General features: G+C 51.0%; 1 protein-coding gene across 2 annotated transcripts in view; it reads left to right on the top strand.

Annotated features, from left to right (window-relative positions):
* Nucleotides 1-14,398, top strand: part of lsr (lipolysis stimulated lipoprotein receptor) — a 57,328-nt gene extending 42,930 nt beyond the window's left edge. Inside the window, exons 4-10 of one of the 2 annotated variants that reach the window (XM_073055846.1) lie at nt 883-939; nt 1,709-1,855; nt 2,532-2,711; nt 6,968-7,021; nt 9,265-9,393; nt 10,367-11,055; nt 12,050-14,398. In XM_073055846.1, the coding sequence (XP_072911947.1) occupies nt 883-939; nt 1,709-1,855; nt 2,532-2,711; nt 6,968-7,021; nt 9,265-9,393; nt 10,367-11,055; nt 12,050-12,085 (1,292 nt within the window). In that variant the 3' untranslated portion in view covers nt 12,086-14,398. The remainder of the gene's footprint in view (nt 1-882; nt 940-1,708; nt 1,856-2,531; nt 2,712-6,967; nt 7,022-9,264; nt 9,394-10,366; nt 11,056-12,049) is intronic. The other variant, XM_073055852.1, reaches the window with a different exon arrangement.

Raw genomic sequence — 14,398 nt, 5'->3', positions numbered from 1 at the left:
GATGGGCGGTCACAGTCCTTTTCCCCCAGGGTAAGGGAGTCTAAAACTAGAGGACCCAGTGTTGAAGTGAGATGCGAAAGATTTAGAAGGGACCTGAAGGACAACTTTATCATCCAGAGAGTGGTGGGTATGTGGAACGAGCTGCATATACAATGTACATATACAATGTTTAAAACACTTGGACAAGTACGTGGATAAGAAAGGGTTAGAGGGATGTGGGCCAAATGCAGGCAAACGGGACTTGGTCAATATGGATGTTCAGCCTAAGGGCCTGTTTCCATGCCAAGTAACTCTTAGTAATAAGGACTGCACGCAGTGAGTAGAGCTGTCTTCTCTGGACCCCAGCCACCTGGGTTCGATCCTGACCTCCGGCACTGTGTGTGTGTGTGTATGTGTCTGTCTGTTTCTCTCCCTCTTTCTCACTGGGGTTTGCACATTTTCCCTGTGATCATACGGGATCCCCCCTGAGGCCCAAGTTCGCTCCCCCTTCCCAAAATGGAGAGGTTCAAGGTGCCTCTTCAAACTCCCCCCCTCTGTGTGTGGGGGTGAGGGGTAGCTTGATGGGAAGAGAGTTGACAGGAAAGGGGAGCTGAGCGAAACAGTTGAGGCAGTATGAACTTGCTGGGCCAAAGGGCCTGTATCCAGGTTAAGTGACTGACATGTTAAGAGATTATCAGGGAAACACAGATCACATCAGGTGTGCTTTGTCAAAGTTACAGGGTTTAGAGGACATCTCGGCTGATAGGGGGTGGGTGCCTTCTGTTGTCTGAGGAGCTGGTGAGGAATTGGGAGGCGGGCGGCGTTGAGGGATGAGGGGAGGGAAGGCCCCAGGTTGGGTGGACTTTTCCCGGTAACCGAGCTGTCCTCTCTTTTGTTCTCCAGGTAGAACAGGAGAGGCCTCAGACTTCTTGCCGGGTGTACAGATAGGGGACGTGCCAGGTACTGACCCTCACCTGGGCGAGGCAGTAGGGGCGAGGATGTAGAACAGAACGGGGAGCAGGCCCTCGGGGAACAGAGTTCGGCAACGGGCCCTTTGGAATGATTGTGCTGAACACCGTTGAATTAAACTAAATCCCTTCTGCCTGCATGTGTTCTGTATCACTCCGTTCCCTGTACATTCATGTGTCTGTCTAACAGTACCCTCTCCCTCTCCCTGATGCCCCCTTTTCCTTCTTTCTCTCTCTCTCTTTTTTGCCTTCTCTGTTCTGCTGTCTCTCTCTAGCTCATTCTCTGTCTGTGCCCTCTCTCCTCTTCCCCCATCCCTTCCTCCCTCTGTTACCCCGACCCAGTCATGATCTTCTTTTCCCTGTCTGCCACCTCCCACTCCACACTCCCCTGTCACTCACACACAGCGCCAGTGACGAGGATCGAACTGGGGCCCCTGAAGCTCTCGGGCAGTGGCTCTACCCACTGCGCCACCATGACACCCATAAGTTGTGGAGGTGTTTGCTGAGGATTGAAAATGAATGTGCGCGTGGGAGAGAGAGAGAGTGTGTGTGTGTGTGTGTGTGTGTGTGTATCCCCGTCCGTCCGTCCGTGAAGGGTCAGGGGGGAGTGGGGTGGATGGATGGAGGGGAGAGAGAGTGTGAAGGGTGGGGAGTGACGGGAGGTGGTGTTTCAGGAGGGAGAGATGGATGGGAATTGGGGTTGGGGTGCCAGATGCCTTTAAGCTGAACGAGTGTGAGTGACCCTGCCCCTGCCCCTGCAGACTGGCTGTTCGTGGTGCTGGTGATCCTGGGGGCCATCCTGCTCCTGATCCTGATTGGCATCTGCTGGTGCCAGTGTTGCCCGCACTCCTGCTGCTGTTACGTCCGCTGCCCCTGCTGCCCTGACAAGTGCTGCTGCCCCTATGCACGTGAGTAGCGACTCTGGGCTCTTCCTGTGTGATCTGGGGAGCGTGGAGGAGGGGCAAACAGTGGGGGGAGGGGGCTGTGGTTGGATCTGGGAGGTGAATGAGGCATGGATCGCCTGGCTTAGGAAGGGAGGGAGAGAGGGGTAGGGTTGGGGAGTGAGGGAGGGTGGTAAGGAGAGGGAGGGTGGAGGGGTGGGGGAGGGGATAGGGGTGTGGAGGTAAGGGAGTGGGGAGGGGATGAAGGGGGGAGTATGGAGGTAGGGGGTGAGGTGGCTTGGTCTCAGAGGGCGGAGTCAATGGGAAATTCACTCCCCCCCACCTCCTCGAGCTCTGGGGGGGTGGGGGAGTGATAGAGGGTGGTGTCACAATGGGTTGCACAGCCTTAACAGGCTGAAGACATGTTACTGTCCCCCTGGGATAGAGATTTATGCTCAATCATCTGACATTGTTTTTTCTTCCTCTCACCTCCCCCTCCCCCCATAACTCTCTCCCCACCCTCTTATCCTCCTTCACCCCTGTTCTCCCACTCCCGCTCCCTGCCTCCCCTCCGCCCTGGTTTCGCCTCCCCTCTCTGTCTGCCCTGTCTCTGCTCTCCATCTCGTCTCCCCCCCCTTTCCCTCCTCCTCATCTTCCTTCCCTACCCCTCCCGCCCCACCCAATCTCTCTTTCACCTACTCAGTGTACCATGCTGGTAAGGCAGCCACCGCCGGAGTCCCCAGCCTCTACGCCCCGAGCTCCTATGCCCCCAGCGCCTACTCGCACCCGAGCCAGATGAAGGTGCCCGCCCCCCACCCCATCATGGTCCCCATGACTCAGTTCGACGGAAGCTACGGGTCGGAATTTGACGCAGCCAGTTCAGGTGAGGCGGCCGGCTTCGCAAATGCTCCGCGTGCACGCGAGCGATCCACTTTGCACAATCCATGCCCTTTCATTACTGGGCCAAACGCCGAACCTCTCCCTCCATCCATGGCCCTGTTGCCATTTCTACACGGGGGGGGGGGGGCATCCCAGCTTGCCCACAAAATCCACGGTATGGAATAATGATCATAAAGATCAAAGTTAGCTTTACTTGTCACATGTACATAGAAGCAGATTGCAGTAGTGTGGAGGCTTTGAAGAGGGGGCAGAAGGTGTGCACCAGGAGGCTGTCTGAGTTAGAGGGCATGAGCTATAAGGAGATTATTTCCTCTGGAACATCAGAGGCTGAGGGGAGACCTGATAGAAGTTCGTAAAATTATCAGTTATGATACAAGGGAATATGGCATGCTTGTGACTGGGAGTCTCTTGAAATGCGGCTCGTTAGCCCCCGTGCTAACAGCCACTGGACTCTGCAGCAAGAGACCCGCCATTCTCAGGCTTCAGACGTCTGGGGTGTATATCGACTCTGGTCCCACCGGATCTGTGAGGTCGGGGTGAATGCTGTTGATTTACTACCCCCTGGCAATTGCCCGTCAGCAAGAAATAACAGATCGTACACTGCATGCAGTAATAAATATTTTTTAAGAACATTAACTTAGGCAAATAGTTATTAAAGGTAAGAAAGAAAAAAACAAAAACGGTCCATTATACTTGAACAGTAACATACGCAAGGTGTAGCTCAAATCTTCCAGGAGCTGTGTTTTTAATGTACTCACTGCACCAACTCCTGTTCACTGCTCCAGAATAGTTCCCCTCTTGGTCTCCACTGGATCGCACATTCCTGCCAGACTGAATAGAACATAGAAACATAGAAAATCTACAGCACAATACAGGCCCTTTGGCCCACAAAGCTGTGCCGAAAATGTTCCTACCTTAGAAATTACTAGGGTTACCCATAGCCCTCTATTTTTCTAAGCTCCATGTACCTATCCAAAAGTCTCTTAAAAGACCCTATCGTATCCGCCTCCACCACCGTTTCCAGCAGCCCATTCCATGCATTCACCACTCTCAGCGTAAAAAACCTACCCCTGACATCTCCCCTGTACCTACTCCCTAGCACCTTAAACCTGTGTCCTCTTGTGGCAGCCATTTCAGCCCTGGGAAAAAGCCTCTGACTATCCACACAATCAATGCCTTTCATCATCGTATACAGGTGTCCCCCGCTTTACAAATGTTCGCTTTGTGCCACTTTGTTTTTACAAAAGACCTACATTAGTAACCTGTTTTCGCATTACAAAGAGGATTTTCGCTTTTATGAAAATTTTTCCTATATAAATTAATGGTTCTTCGCTTTACACCATTTTGGCTTAAGAAAGGTTTCATAGGAACGCTCTACCTTTGTAAAGGAGGGGACACCTGTACACCTATCAGGTCACCTCTCATCCTCCGTCGCTCCAAGGAGAAAAGGTCGAGTTCATTCAACCTGTTTTCATAAGGCATGCTCCCCAATCCAGGTAACATCCTTCTGAATCTCCTCTGCACCCTTTCTATGGCTTCCACGTCCTTCCTGTAGTGAGGTGACCAGAACTGAGCACAGTACTCCAAGTGGGGTCTGACCAGGGTCCTATATAGTTGCAATGTTACCTCTCGGCTCCTAAATTCAATTCCACGATTGATGAAGGCCAATGCACCATATGCCTTCTTAACCACAGAGTCAACTTGCGCAGCTGCTTTGAGCGTCCTATGGACTCGGACCCCAAGATCCCTCTGATCCTCCACACTGCCAAGATTCTTACCATTAATACTATATTCTGCCATCATATTTGACCTACCAAAATGAACCACTTCACACATCTGGGTTGAACTCCATCTGCCATTTCTCAGCCCTCCACACTATCCACAACACCTCCAACCTTTGGGTCATCAGCAAATTTACTAACCCATCCCTGCACTTCCTCATCCAGGTCATTTATAAAAATCACAAAGAGTAGGGGTCCCAGAACAGATCCCTGAGGCACACCACTGGTCACCGACCTCCATGCAGAATATGACCCGTCTACAACCACTCTTTGCCTTCTGTGGGCAAGCCAGTTCTGGATCCACAAAGCAATGTCCCCTCAGATCCCATGCCTCCTTACTTTCTCAATAAGCCTTGCATGGGTTACCTTTTCAAATGCCTTGCTGAAATCCATATTCACTACATCTACTGCTCTTCCTCCATCAGTGTGTTAAGTCACAGTGCTATGAATCCTATTGCCAATTCTCTCAAGCTCCTTTCTCTATCTCCTGCCGAACAAAGAACTTGACCCACCTCAGTGCTCGTCACTCCCCCAGCGTTCTCTAGAACCTCTAGTCCCACCCTCCTGATTTGATAACATGCATTCCAGGGCATCCCTCATCTTCAACGATAGCCCAGACACTACCAGCAGAACACACTGCTTCTCCAGAAAAACCATTACATGAAATACCTACAACATCAGCAGTAAAACCTTTACTAGGGTGTTACACTTGCCTTTTTCAGTCAGGGCATTGAGAAAAGGGTTTGGAAGTCTAGATGAGCTGTATAAAGTGTTAGTGAGGCCATATTTGGAATATTGTACGAGGTTCTGAACTCCCCATTATCGGAAGGGTGCGGAGGCTTTGGAGAAGGTGCAGAAGAAGTTCACCAGGATATTGTCTGGATTAGAGGACATGAGCCTTCAGGAGAAGTTGGGCTGTTTTCTCTGGAGCAGCGGAGGCTGAGGGGGGACCTGATAGAGACTTATAAAATTATGAGAAGCACAGATAGAGTAGACAGCCGGTATTATTTTACTAAAATGTCTGATACTAGAGAACATGCATTTAAGGTGAGAGGAGGAAAGTTTAAAGGAGATTTGTGGGCAAGTTTTGTTTTTAAACACAGAGTTGTGTGGGGGGGGGGGGGTGCCTGGAATGCGCTGCCTGGGGTGGTGGTAGAGGCAGATACGACAGAGGCCTTCAAGAGGGACATGAATGTGCAGGGAATGGAGGGATATGGACAGAAAGGATTAGTTAGGATTTGTTTTTTAGTTGGGTACAGTATCGTGGGATCTACTGTGGTGTTCAGTCTTGTCTGTCCACACTCCATCCCAGTACAGGTTTCTGACCTAAAATATCCGTAGTTCCTGTCCAACGGACGCTGCTCAACCCACTGAGTTCCTCCAGCGGATTGTTTCTTGCTTCAGATCCCAGCCTCTGCAATCTCTGTTGTCTCTTCTACCGCGTGGCCTGTTTAATAACAGCTCTCTTAGTGCAGCCAGCCACCCACGTTGCGTGTCACTGCGTCACTAAAGCAAGCTGAGACTAGGCGGCTTGACCTCACAGCAGGTTTGTTCGGTTCATAGCCCACTCCCCGCTTCCTCGCCGCACACAGTCCCGTAAGTGCGCTCAACACAGCCGACTGTAATAAGCAGTTTGGCTGCGGATTACCAGGCTGTGGTTATTAAACGGAGAGTGTCGGCAATGACAGAGAAAGTGCAGGCGGTGCAAATCTGAGATAAGAAGCACGGAGCTCTCAGAGTGGAGGAGCTTTAGATTATATACTGTCTCCAACCTGATTTCCCCTTCTGGGTTAAAACAAATCCTCTTTCCCCCTCTCTACTCGGGGCTCTTGCCTCTTCTCACCTGCCTATCACCTCCCCCTGGATCTTCACCCCCCCCCCCCCACCTCTCCTTTCGCCTATAGTCCACTCTCCTCTCCTAGCAGATCCCTTCCTCTCCAGCCCTTTACCTTTCCCACCCAGCTGCCTTCACCTATCACTTTCTAGCTGTTGTCCTTCTCTTTGCCTCTCCCCTCCTTTTTATTCTGGCGTCTTGTCCCCGATGAGTCTTCTTTGCTGTGGCGTCTCTGTGATAGGCTCTGGACAAGCCACTGGCAACGTTCATCTCCAGGAACTTGCAGCTCCTGACCCTCTCGACCTCGGAACCCCTGATGCAGACAGGAGCATGGTCAGCTCCCGTTCTGGAAATGCGCGCCCTGGCAGAAGTGTTGCTTTCATTGTCGAAGAGTCCAAGCGCCGTTTGCCTGAATCTGGCTGCTCCACTTCTGCGGAACATTTGGAACCGTGAAAGCTGATGTGCGGGGTCTCGGGAGGGGGTGGGGAGGGGGTGAAGGGGCTTGCGGGAGATGTGGCCGGGGAGCACCGATGATCGCTTGGGGGTTGTGCTGTTCACTTGTCCTGCCGTCACTCGCGTACCCGCACTGACAACTCTCTCCTCTTCTGACCTGTTGTCCTCTAGTTGGGAACCACAGCCGCGTTCCTCTCCTCCATGACCAGGATGTTGCCAGTTCGGGTGAGTGCATATGTGAATCATGTATAGGATTGAGGTTGCGTTACTCCGGGCTGCGAATTTGAGTGGGGCTGCTTTTACGCCGGAGTGAGATTGTGTCATGCTGGAGTGAGCTCGTTTGTACACTGGGCCATGGATCGGAATAAGTTTGTGTTACATTAGCCCGGATATCGGAGTGAGGTGTTTTACGCGGGGCTACGTGTTGGAGTGAGGCAGCATGTGTGTTGGGCTCTGTATTGGAAACCATATGGAAACAGGCCCTTCTGCCCAACCAGCCCATGTTGGCCAAACTACTCCCTATTTGGCCGCATCCCTCCAACCTTTCTTATTCATGTATTTGTTCAAATGCTTTTTTAAATGTTGTTAATCTACCGGACTCAAACACTTCCTCCGGCAGCACGTTCCACACGCGGGCCACACTGGGTGAAAATGTTGCTCCTCCTGTTCTGATTAGAACTTTCCCCTCTCACCGTGAACCTGTGGCCTAGAACACAGAACAGAGAACAAAACAGTACAGCACCCAATGTTGTGCTAAGCTCACTAAATCAATCAAATTCCCAGCTAAACTAATCCCTTCTGCCTGCACGTCACCCAGTACTTTCATATATCTGCCTTGTCGACTCTTAAACATCTGTGTTGTATCTGCCTCCACCACCACCCTTGGCAGCACATTCCAGGCACTCTCCCCTCTGCATAAAAAAAACTTGCCTGAATCATGGCCTTTGAATTGTCCCCCTCAAACATATACCTCACTAGAATTAAACACTCTGACCCTGCGGAAATAAAAACCTATTTATTTAGAGATTCAGTGTGGAACAGGCTCAATAAGACCCAACTAGCAACCCAACTATTTAACACTAGCCTAATCACAGGACAACTTAAAAGGACCAACTAACCAACTACCCGGTATGTCTTTGGACTGTGGAAAGAGAGTGGAACACCCAGAGGAAACACCTGTGGTTCAAGGGGAGAACGTACAGACAGCACGGGGACTAAACTGCAAACTCTGTAAAGCCCTGAGCTGTAACAGCCACGTGCTAATGGCTACGCTAATGCTCAGAATAGAGGGATGTCACTTTTCAACAGAGATGAGGAGGAATTTCTTTAGCCAGTGGGTGATGAATCTGTGGAACTGACTCCCACAAGTGGCTGTCAAGTCATTGGGTATATTTAAAGGGGAGGTTGATAGGGCAAGGCATCCAAGGTTAGAGGGGGTGGGTTGGGGGGAGGAGGCTGGCGAATGGGGCTGAGAGAGATAATAAATCAGCCATGATCAGAAGGTGGAGCAAGCTCAATGGGACGAATAGTTTAACTCTGGTCCTACTGCTGTGATCCCATTCCGACCACCCGTCCAGTTCATCACACACACAAAACTTCCCCTAAGCACATTGAAGTCTGTACCCCACGGCTGATCGCCTCACTCAAACCACCGTGGCCATTTCCCTGTTTCTCAGTTCTGAGCTGAACACAACGCAAGCACAGCTGTGAGATACTTCCCCAAGCGAGAGAGATTCCTGTGTCTGACCCAGCTCAGAGGGAGGGGCAGCAGGGCATTCCCAAAACACCGGCGTAGATTCCTCTGAAGTGTTGCTTACTGCACAGGAAGATTCCATAGTCTTCCCCCCTCCATCACAGCTGGGTGATGTACTTATTCGCCTCTGTGTTTCTAGCTCAGCAAGACAGCCCTCTGAAACTGTCCTTCCCAAGTGAGTGTGTGTGAGAGAGGGAGAGAGAATGTGTGTGTGTCTGTGGAGACAGGCGATATTTGCTGAGGGAGGTGCAGAGAGCAGGTCCGGGCAGATCGCTGCGCGGAGCTCAGTTCTTGTGGTAGAGGTGAAGTGGTGGATCATGGAGTCTGGTCACGGAAGTAATGGGAGGAGATACAAAACAACACCAGCCAGGTGTTGAGAGCTGGGTCTTTGCCTCCTCCCTCCTCTCTCTAACACCCTCCCTGCTGTCTCTAACCAACACCACCTCTCTCTCCCCTCCCTCCCTCCACTCTCCATTCATCCATCCTCTCTCCCCCTCCTCACCCCTACCTTCTCCTATCCATGGCTGTCACTTGTCCACATCCCATGTCCATCCCCATTCTGTCCCTTCTCCACACTGCCTCCTTCCTAACCCACTCTAGCCCCCAATCTTGTCCCTTGCTTGTTCTCTCTCCCGTCCTCTATCCGTCTCTGCCTCTGCTGTTTCTCCTTCCATGGAATCATCCTGACATCTGCCTCCCTCCCCCCAACCCCCAGTCCGCAGTGGTTATCGGATCCAGGCCAACCAACAGAGTGACGACATGCGGGTGCTCTACTACGTGGAGAAGGAGCTGGCTCACTTCGACCCTCGCTCCCCCGGAGATCCCAGCAGCAAGTATGAGAACGGTGAGTGTTTGACTGGGAGCTGGATGTGGGCTGATGCCTCCCACAGCCCCACCCTCCTTCTATCATTCCGTCACATTTTGCCCTCCAACTACCTGTGTCCTTTGAACCCACGAACACTGCCTCGCTGTTCCTCTTGCGCAGTATTTAGATGTGGTTTTGTAACTTGTAGTTCTCTTTATCCCTTGCACTGTACTGTTGCCACAAAATGACAAATTTTATGATGCTTGCCATTGATATAAGCCAGATTCTGACTCCAACTCTACCCACATCTTTGTTAGCCTATTACAGACATTCATCAGCCTCAGTTTAAATATTTCCCCACTCATTTTCACTCTGCACCCTCTAGCTTTAGACTCCCTAACCCTGGGGAAAAGACTGTACTTTTACCTTACCTGTGCCTTTCATCGTTTGATACTCTTATGTTAGAACAGCCCTCCATCTCCTGTACTCCAGGGAACAAAACCCCAGTTTCTCCCTGCAATCAGTGTCTCGAGTCCTGACTCAATTTCTCCAGTCCTGATTGTTGGACCTTGTGGAATGGAATACTGGTTGTGGGACTTGTTACGTTATACAGACTCAGAAAGAGGCCATTTACCCCACTGGGTGGAGCAAATCTCTCAGTCCCATACTCCCTCTGTACCCATGCAACATCTCATAGGGAACCCCATGACCCTTTTATTTTATATGCCTACATACACCCACCACCCTCTTTGTAGAAAATCTTGCCCGTCAGGTACCTTTTAAATGTCTCCCCTCTCACCTTAATCCTGTGCCCACTAGTTTTAAACTCCCCTACCTTGAGGGATAAAGGCTGTGACCATCTGCCTTATTTATGCCCCTTCACTCCAGGGAAAACAGTCCCAGCTTGTCCAGCCTCTCCCGATAACTCTCACCCTCCAGTCCCGGTAACTGTTCTACACCATCCTGATACAAGCACTGATCTGGTCTCCCTCTCCTCCCCTTTCCCCGCCAGCCTCTGCGATGAGTGAGATCTCCTCCCTCCATGAGGACTACGCCCCTGGCCGGGACAATCTGCGTGAACAGTTGGGCCGGGTGAGACAGGGGGCGCTGCCCCCACTCCGTGATGTGGACGAGGAAAGCGAGGCCAGCGGCTGGACTCCCCGCCGGGATCGTGAGCGGTGGGGGGGCAGTGGAAGTGGGTACCGCCAACGTGCTCGCTCCATGGAGAGCCTGGACGACATCGGCTGGCGGGATCGTGGCTACCGGGACCGGGACCGGGACTACTACCGGGATAGGGAGAGAGGCCGGGGACGACTCGAATCGGACAGCGAGGCAGGCAGCGGTTACCGCAGTCACCCACGGGACCGCTCCCCGGAACGACGAGGACCCTATGCCAAGAGGAGCAGGAGTCGAGACGACCTGACTGAGCTGGAGAGGGAACGGGATCGCAGCCGCATCCCTGCCCCGTATTCCCGCCACGGCGACAACTTCTTGGATGATGTGCTGCGCCGTAAGGCCGGGGGAGGAGGAGGAGGACGAAGGGGCTCGGATAACGGCAGCACCTCCACCGCCCGCTCTGGGAACCGGAGGAGGCCCAGGGGAGAGGAGGAGGAGGAGGCGCTGCCTCTGCCCCCACCCTACACCGAGACTGAGTCGGTTACATCCTCGTCCAGAGGAAGGAATGAGAGGAGACTGAGGAAGGTAAGGACTTGTTGTCGGACTGGATGGAGGGAATATGGTGGGTGTTGGATTGGGGTTTAGATTTGGGTTGGAACTGGCAGATTGCTTGTCCATTAGGTGTTGGTAAGGTTTATGAATTGTGCTGGGGTTGGTCATTGGTCTTGGCAAATGAAATTGGGTTGGAACTGCCAGTTAGGTTGTGAATTGGATTAGTGTTGGTAGTTGGGGGTTCAAAAATGTAATGGGTTGTGTTTTAGAGTTGTGTTGTTTTGGGAAATGAAATGGGTTCAATGTTTGGAATGGGGTAGACTGTTTGTTGTTGTGTTTGGATGTTGGAGTTGGGAATAGGGTGGTGTTGGGATTGGTACTGGCAAAGGTGATGGAAATGGAGTTGGGTTGAGGAAGTAATAGCATTGGGTTTTTGAATTTAGGTTTGTGGCTGAAGGTAGTGGGGTTAGAAGGTGAGAGATGGGAGTAGAAAGGAGATTGTGGGTTTGAGAATGGGGTTGGGATTTTGGACACGGTAGGGGGTCAGCATTACTGATGGGATTAACGCTGGAGCATAGCTCATATCGTGGTCTGGGACACTGGCACATTTTCTTAGGCCACACATTCCTTCTCGCCTTGATCCCAACCTCTGGCACTGAATATGTGTGTGGAAATTGCATCTTCTCCTGGGACCCAGTGGGTTTCTCCTGGGTTCTGCAGTTTCCTCCTGTGTCCCCCAAAAATGACAGGTGGAATCATCCTCTGTGAGTTCAAACACCCTCCCCCACCTGCAGTGTGTGCAGGTGAGGAGTAGACCCTGGGGGTGACGGGTGAAATTGACAGGAATGCAAGGATGAATGAAACAGGAAATGTCGATGGGTATGTGAGGGACAGCAGGGACTCAGGCCAAATGGCTTGTTATCTCTCTACAGGAGGGAGGAGAAATGGAGAGTTGATGGTGAGCGAGGTGTAGGGGCAGTTTATTTGTTACCTGCCACGCTTAACGTTCCTCCTCGCTTGTTTACAGAATGACGCAGTCAGCCGGGAGAGTTTGGTGGTTTAGCAAGCGGACGGGTGAGATCAAGCGGACCAACCCAAGTTAAAGCTTCAGGCAGCTCCGTTCGATTCCAATGTTTTTATATACAGCAGGATCCCATCCACACCTGTCCTTTCTGTCACCAGCAACATCCCGACTGCTAATTCCTGCGAGGGTACTTGCCAAGAATCCGTTTCACTTTCCTCAAACCGGAGTCTATCAGGATCCACTGGATATTTTCTCAAGCCAGATTTGCCTTCCCCCTGCTCCCTCGTTCCTTTCTCTCCCCTTTCCACTTTCTCCTTTTCCATCCCCCTCCTCTCTCCTGTTTCCCCTCTTTTTATTCCTAGCTCTCACTCCCACTTTCCCAGTCTATTTCCCTCTCTCTTATTCACCGTTTTTCCCTCTCCCCTTCTCTTTCGTCTTTTCCTCACATCCCCACTGAATTTCTCAGTCTTCCTTTCCCCTTTTCCACCCACTCCCACCTCTCCTCTCCTTCACCAACTTCTGTCCTTAGCTTTTTCTCTCTCCCCCTCCTCCCTACCCCTTTTATAACTGCTCACACACGGGCAGTGCCGGAAGCTGGCATCTAACCCAGATCTCTGGACACGTGAGGCTGTGGCTCTACCCACTGTGCCATCCTGCCTTCCTTCCCTCCCGGAGGATTCTATGTGATGTTAGACGCACTCTGGGTGAGGCACGACCCAGGAAACTCCAGAGCGCTGGAACAATATTCCGAGGATTTAATTGCTGGAGGCCATTCTCAAATCCCAGTGATATCATCTGAGATATCATCTGTACGTCAACAGCTTCTGGACCAGGACATTATGGAAACTTCTGTGCCCATGTTTAATCGCAAACACTTGTACAGCACAGTGAGATTACTAATGGTTTACTTTGTAAATTTTTAAAAAACTTTTTGAAAGAGAAAAACCTAATTGTTTTTAATGTACAGATCTACCGCTGGTTCCTCTGAGGGTGAGATTGTAACTGAGATGGCGATGGGTGTGTTGTGATCCCGTGCATTCTCCAGTGTCCCAGGAGAGGGTGGGACAGTTCTAGGGCACTGATCCTTGTGCTGGAGGCTTCCTCTGTCCTCTGATCAACTGATCCGTCGCAGTGTGGGGGGCTTATAATGAGGCTGTGTGTGTATCTCCCCAGGCCCACAAACGCAGTCAGCAGGGATGGAATCCCGCAACAGGTGAAGTTGCTAATGTGCGGATTGGGGCAGGGTCATAGGACAGAGCTGTAAAGGGCTTCTGTGCCTGTAGGCTTCAGGGGAACCGGCTCAGGTTATATGTATGGTGTTGGTGTTATACGTATGTGTGTTTTAATGAGTGGGAGAGATCCACACCCAGACATCCCACTTCTCCCGGAGGTTCCGGGAGTCTTCCGCATATTGATAGCGGCTCCCTGATGCCCACAAATTATATACAATATCTCGGAAATCAATTTTTTTGAGAGGGAGAGGAAGAGCGAGAGCAAGAACGAGAGGGAGCATCCTGATTGGTCTCTCTTCGTGCTAAGTAGACCTATCAGTTTTCTCTGTGGGTGGGCTTTACAGTCGACCTCAAAAATAATGACAGTGTTGCTCGCTGCACTGTTTGCAACAGTGACTTTTCTATTGCCTATGATGGGTTAAATGACTGTAAAAGACATGTTGAGGTGAGTTTAACAGGTGTTATTCGTTCATTAGCATAGCTAACAGTATTTAAACTAGCTGGCTCGCTGCTGAGGAGCTACTCTATCGATGTCCTACGTGATGAGGCCAAACTCCCTGTGGACTTGCTTAAAGTTGTAATAGAATAAATAAAAACAACACCATGATAACATAAGTACATATTTTAATGTCACATTTTCTGCATATACCCAACTTGGTTTACAGATTAGACAAAATCACTACGCAAAGTATTACATACCCCCTTGGAGGTCGACTGATTGGGGGGGGGGGGGTGCTACCTCCCTGAAATGAGTTTTTGCAGGGTGGGATGTCTGCATTCCCCACTGAAGGGGTGTGTGTGAGAGAGAGAGAGAGAGAGAGAGAGAGAGTGAGAGTGACATGTTCCCCCAGTGTAGCTTTCTCCAAACTGAGGAGAATTATCTTTAATCCTTGTGTGTGTGTTGAGGGTGTGGGTGATAGGGGGATAAGATTTAGAGCCTTCATTTGTATCAGGGATACCCCCCCCCCCCCCCAACCCTGGAGCCTGTCGAATCAGTGACTGGACGCTGGAGATGGCTTGCGTATATTGAAGATATATTTTATTTCATGTTAGTTTTTTTTACAGTAAGAGGCTTTCCTGATCCATTGTAGAATTGGTAAAAATAAAGAGAGGATTTTTA

Source organism: Hemitrygon akajei, chromosome 1 (assembly GCF_048418815.1).
Source record: "Hemitrygon akajei chromosome 1, sHemAka1.3, whole genome shotgun sequence".
Lineage (NCBI taxonomy): Eukaryota > Metazoa > Chordata > Chondrichthyes > Myliobatiformes > Dasyatidae > Hemitrygon > Hemitrygon akajei.
This window is presented reverse-complemented; position numbering and strand designations above follow the sequence as displayed.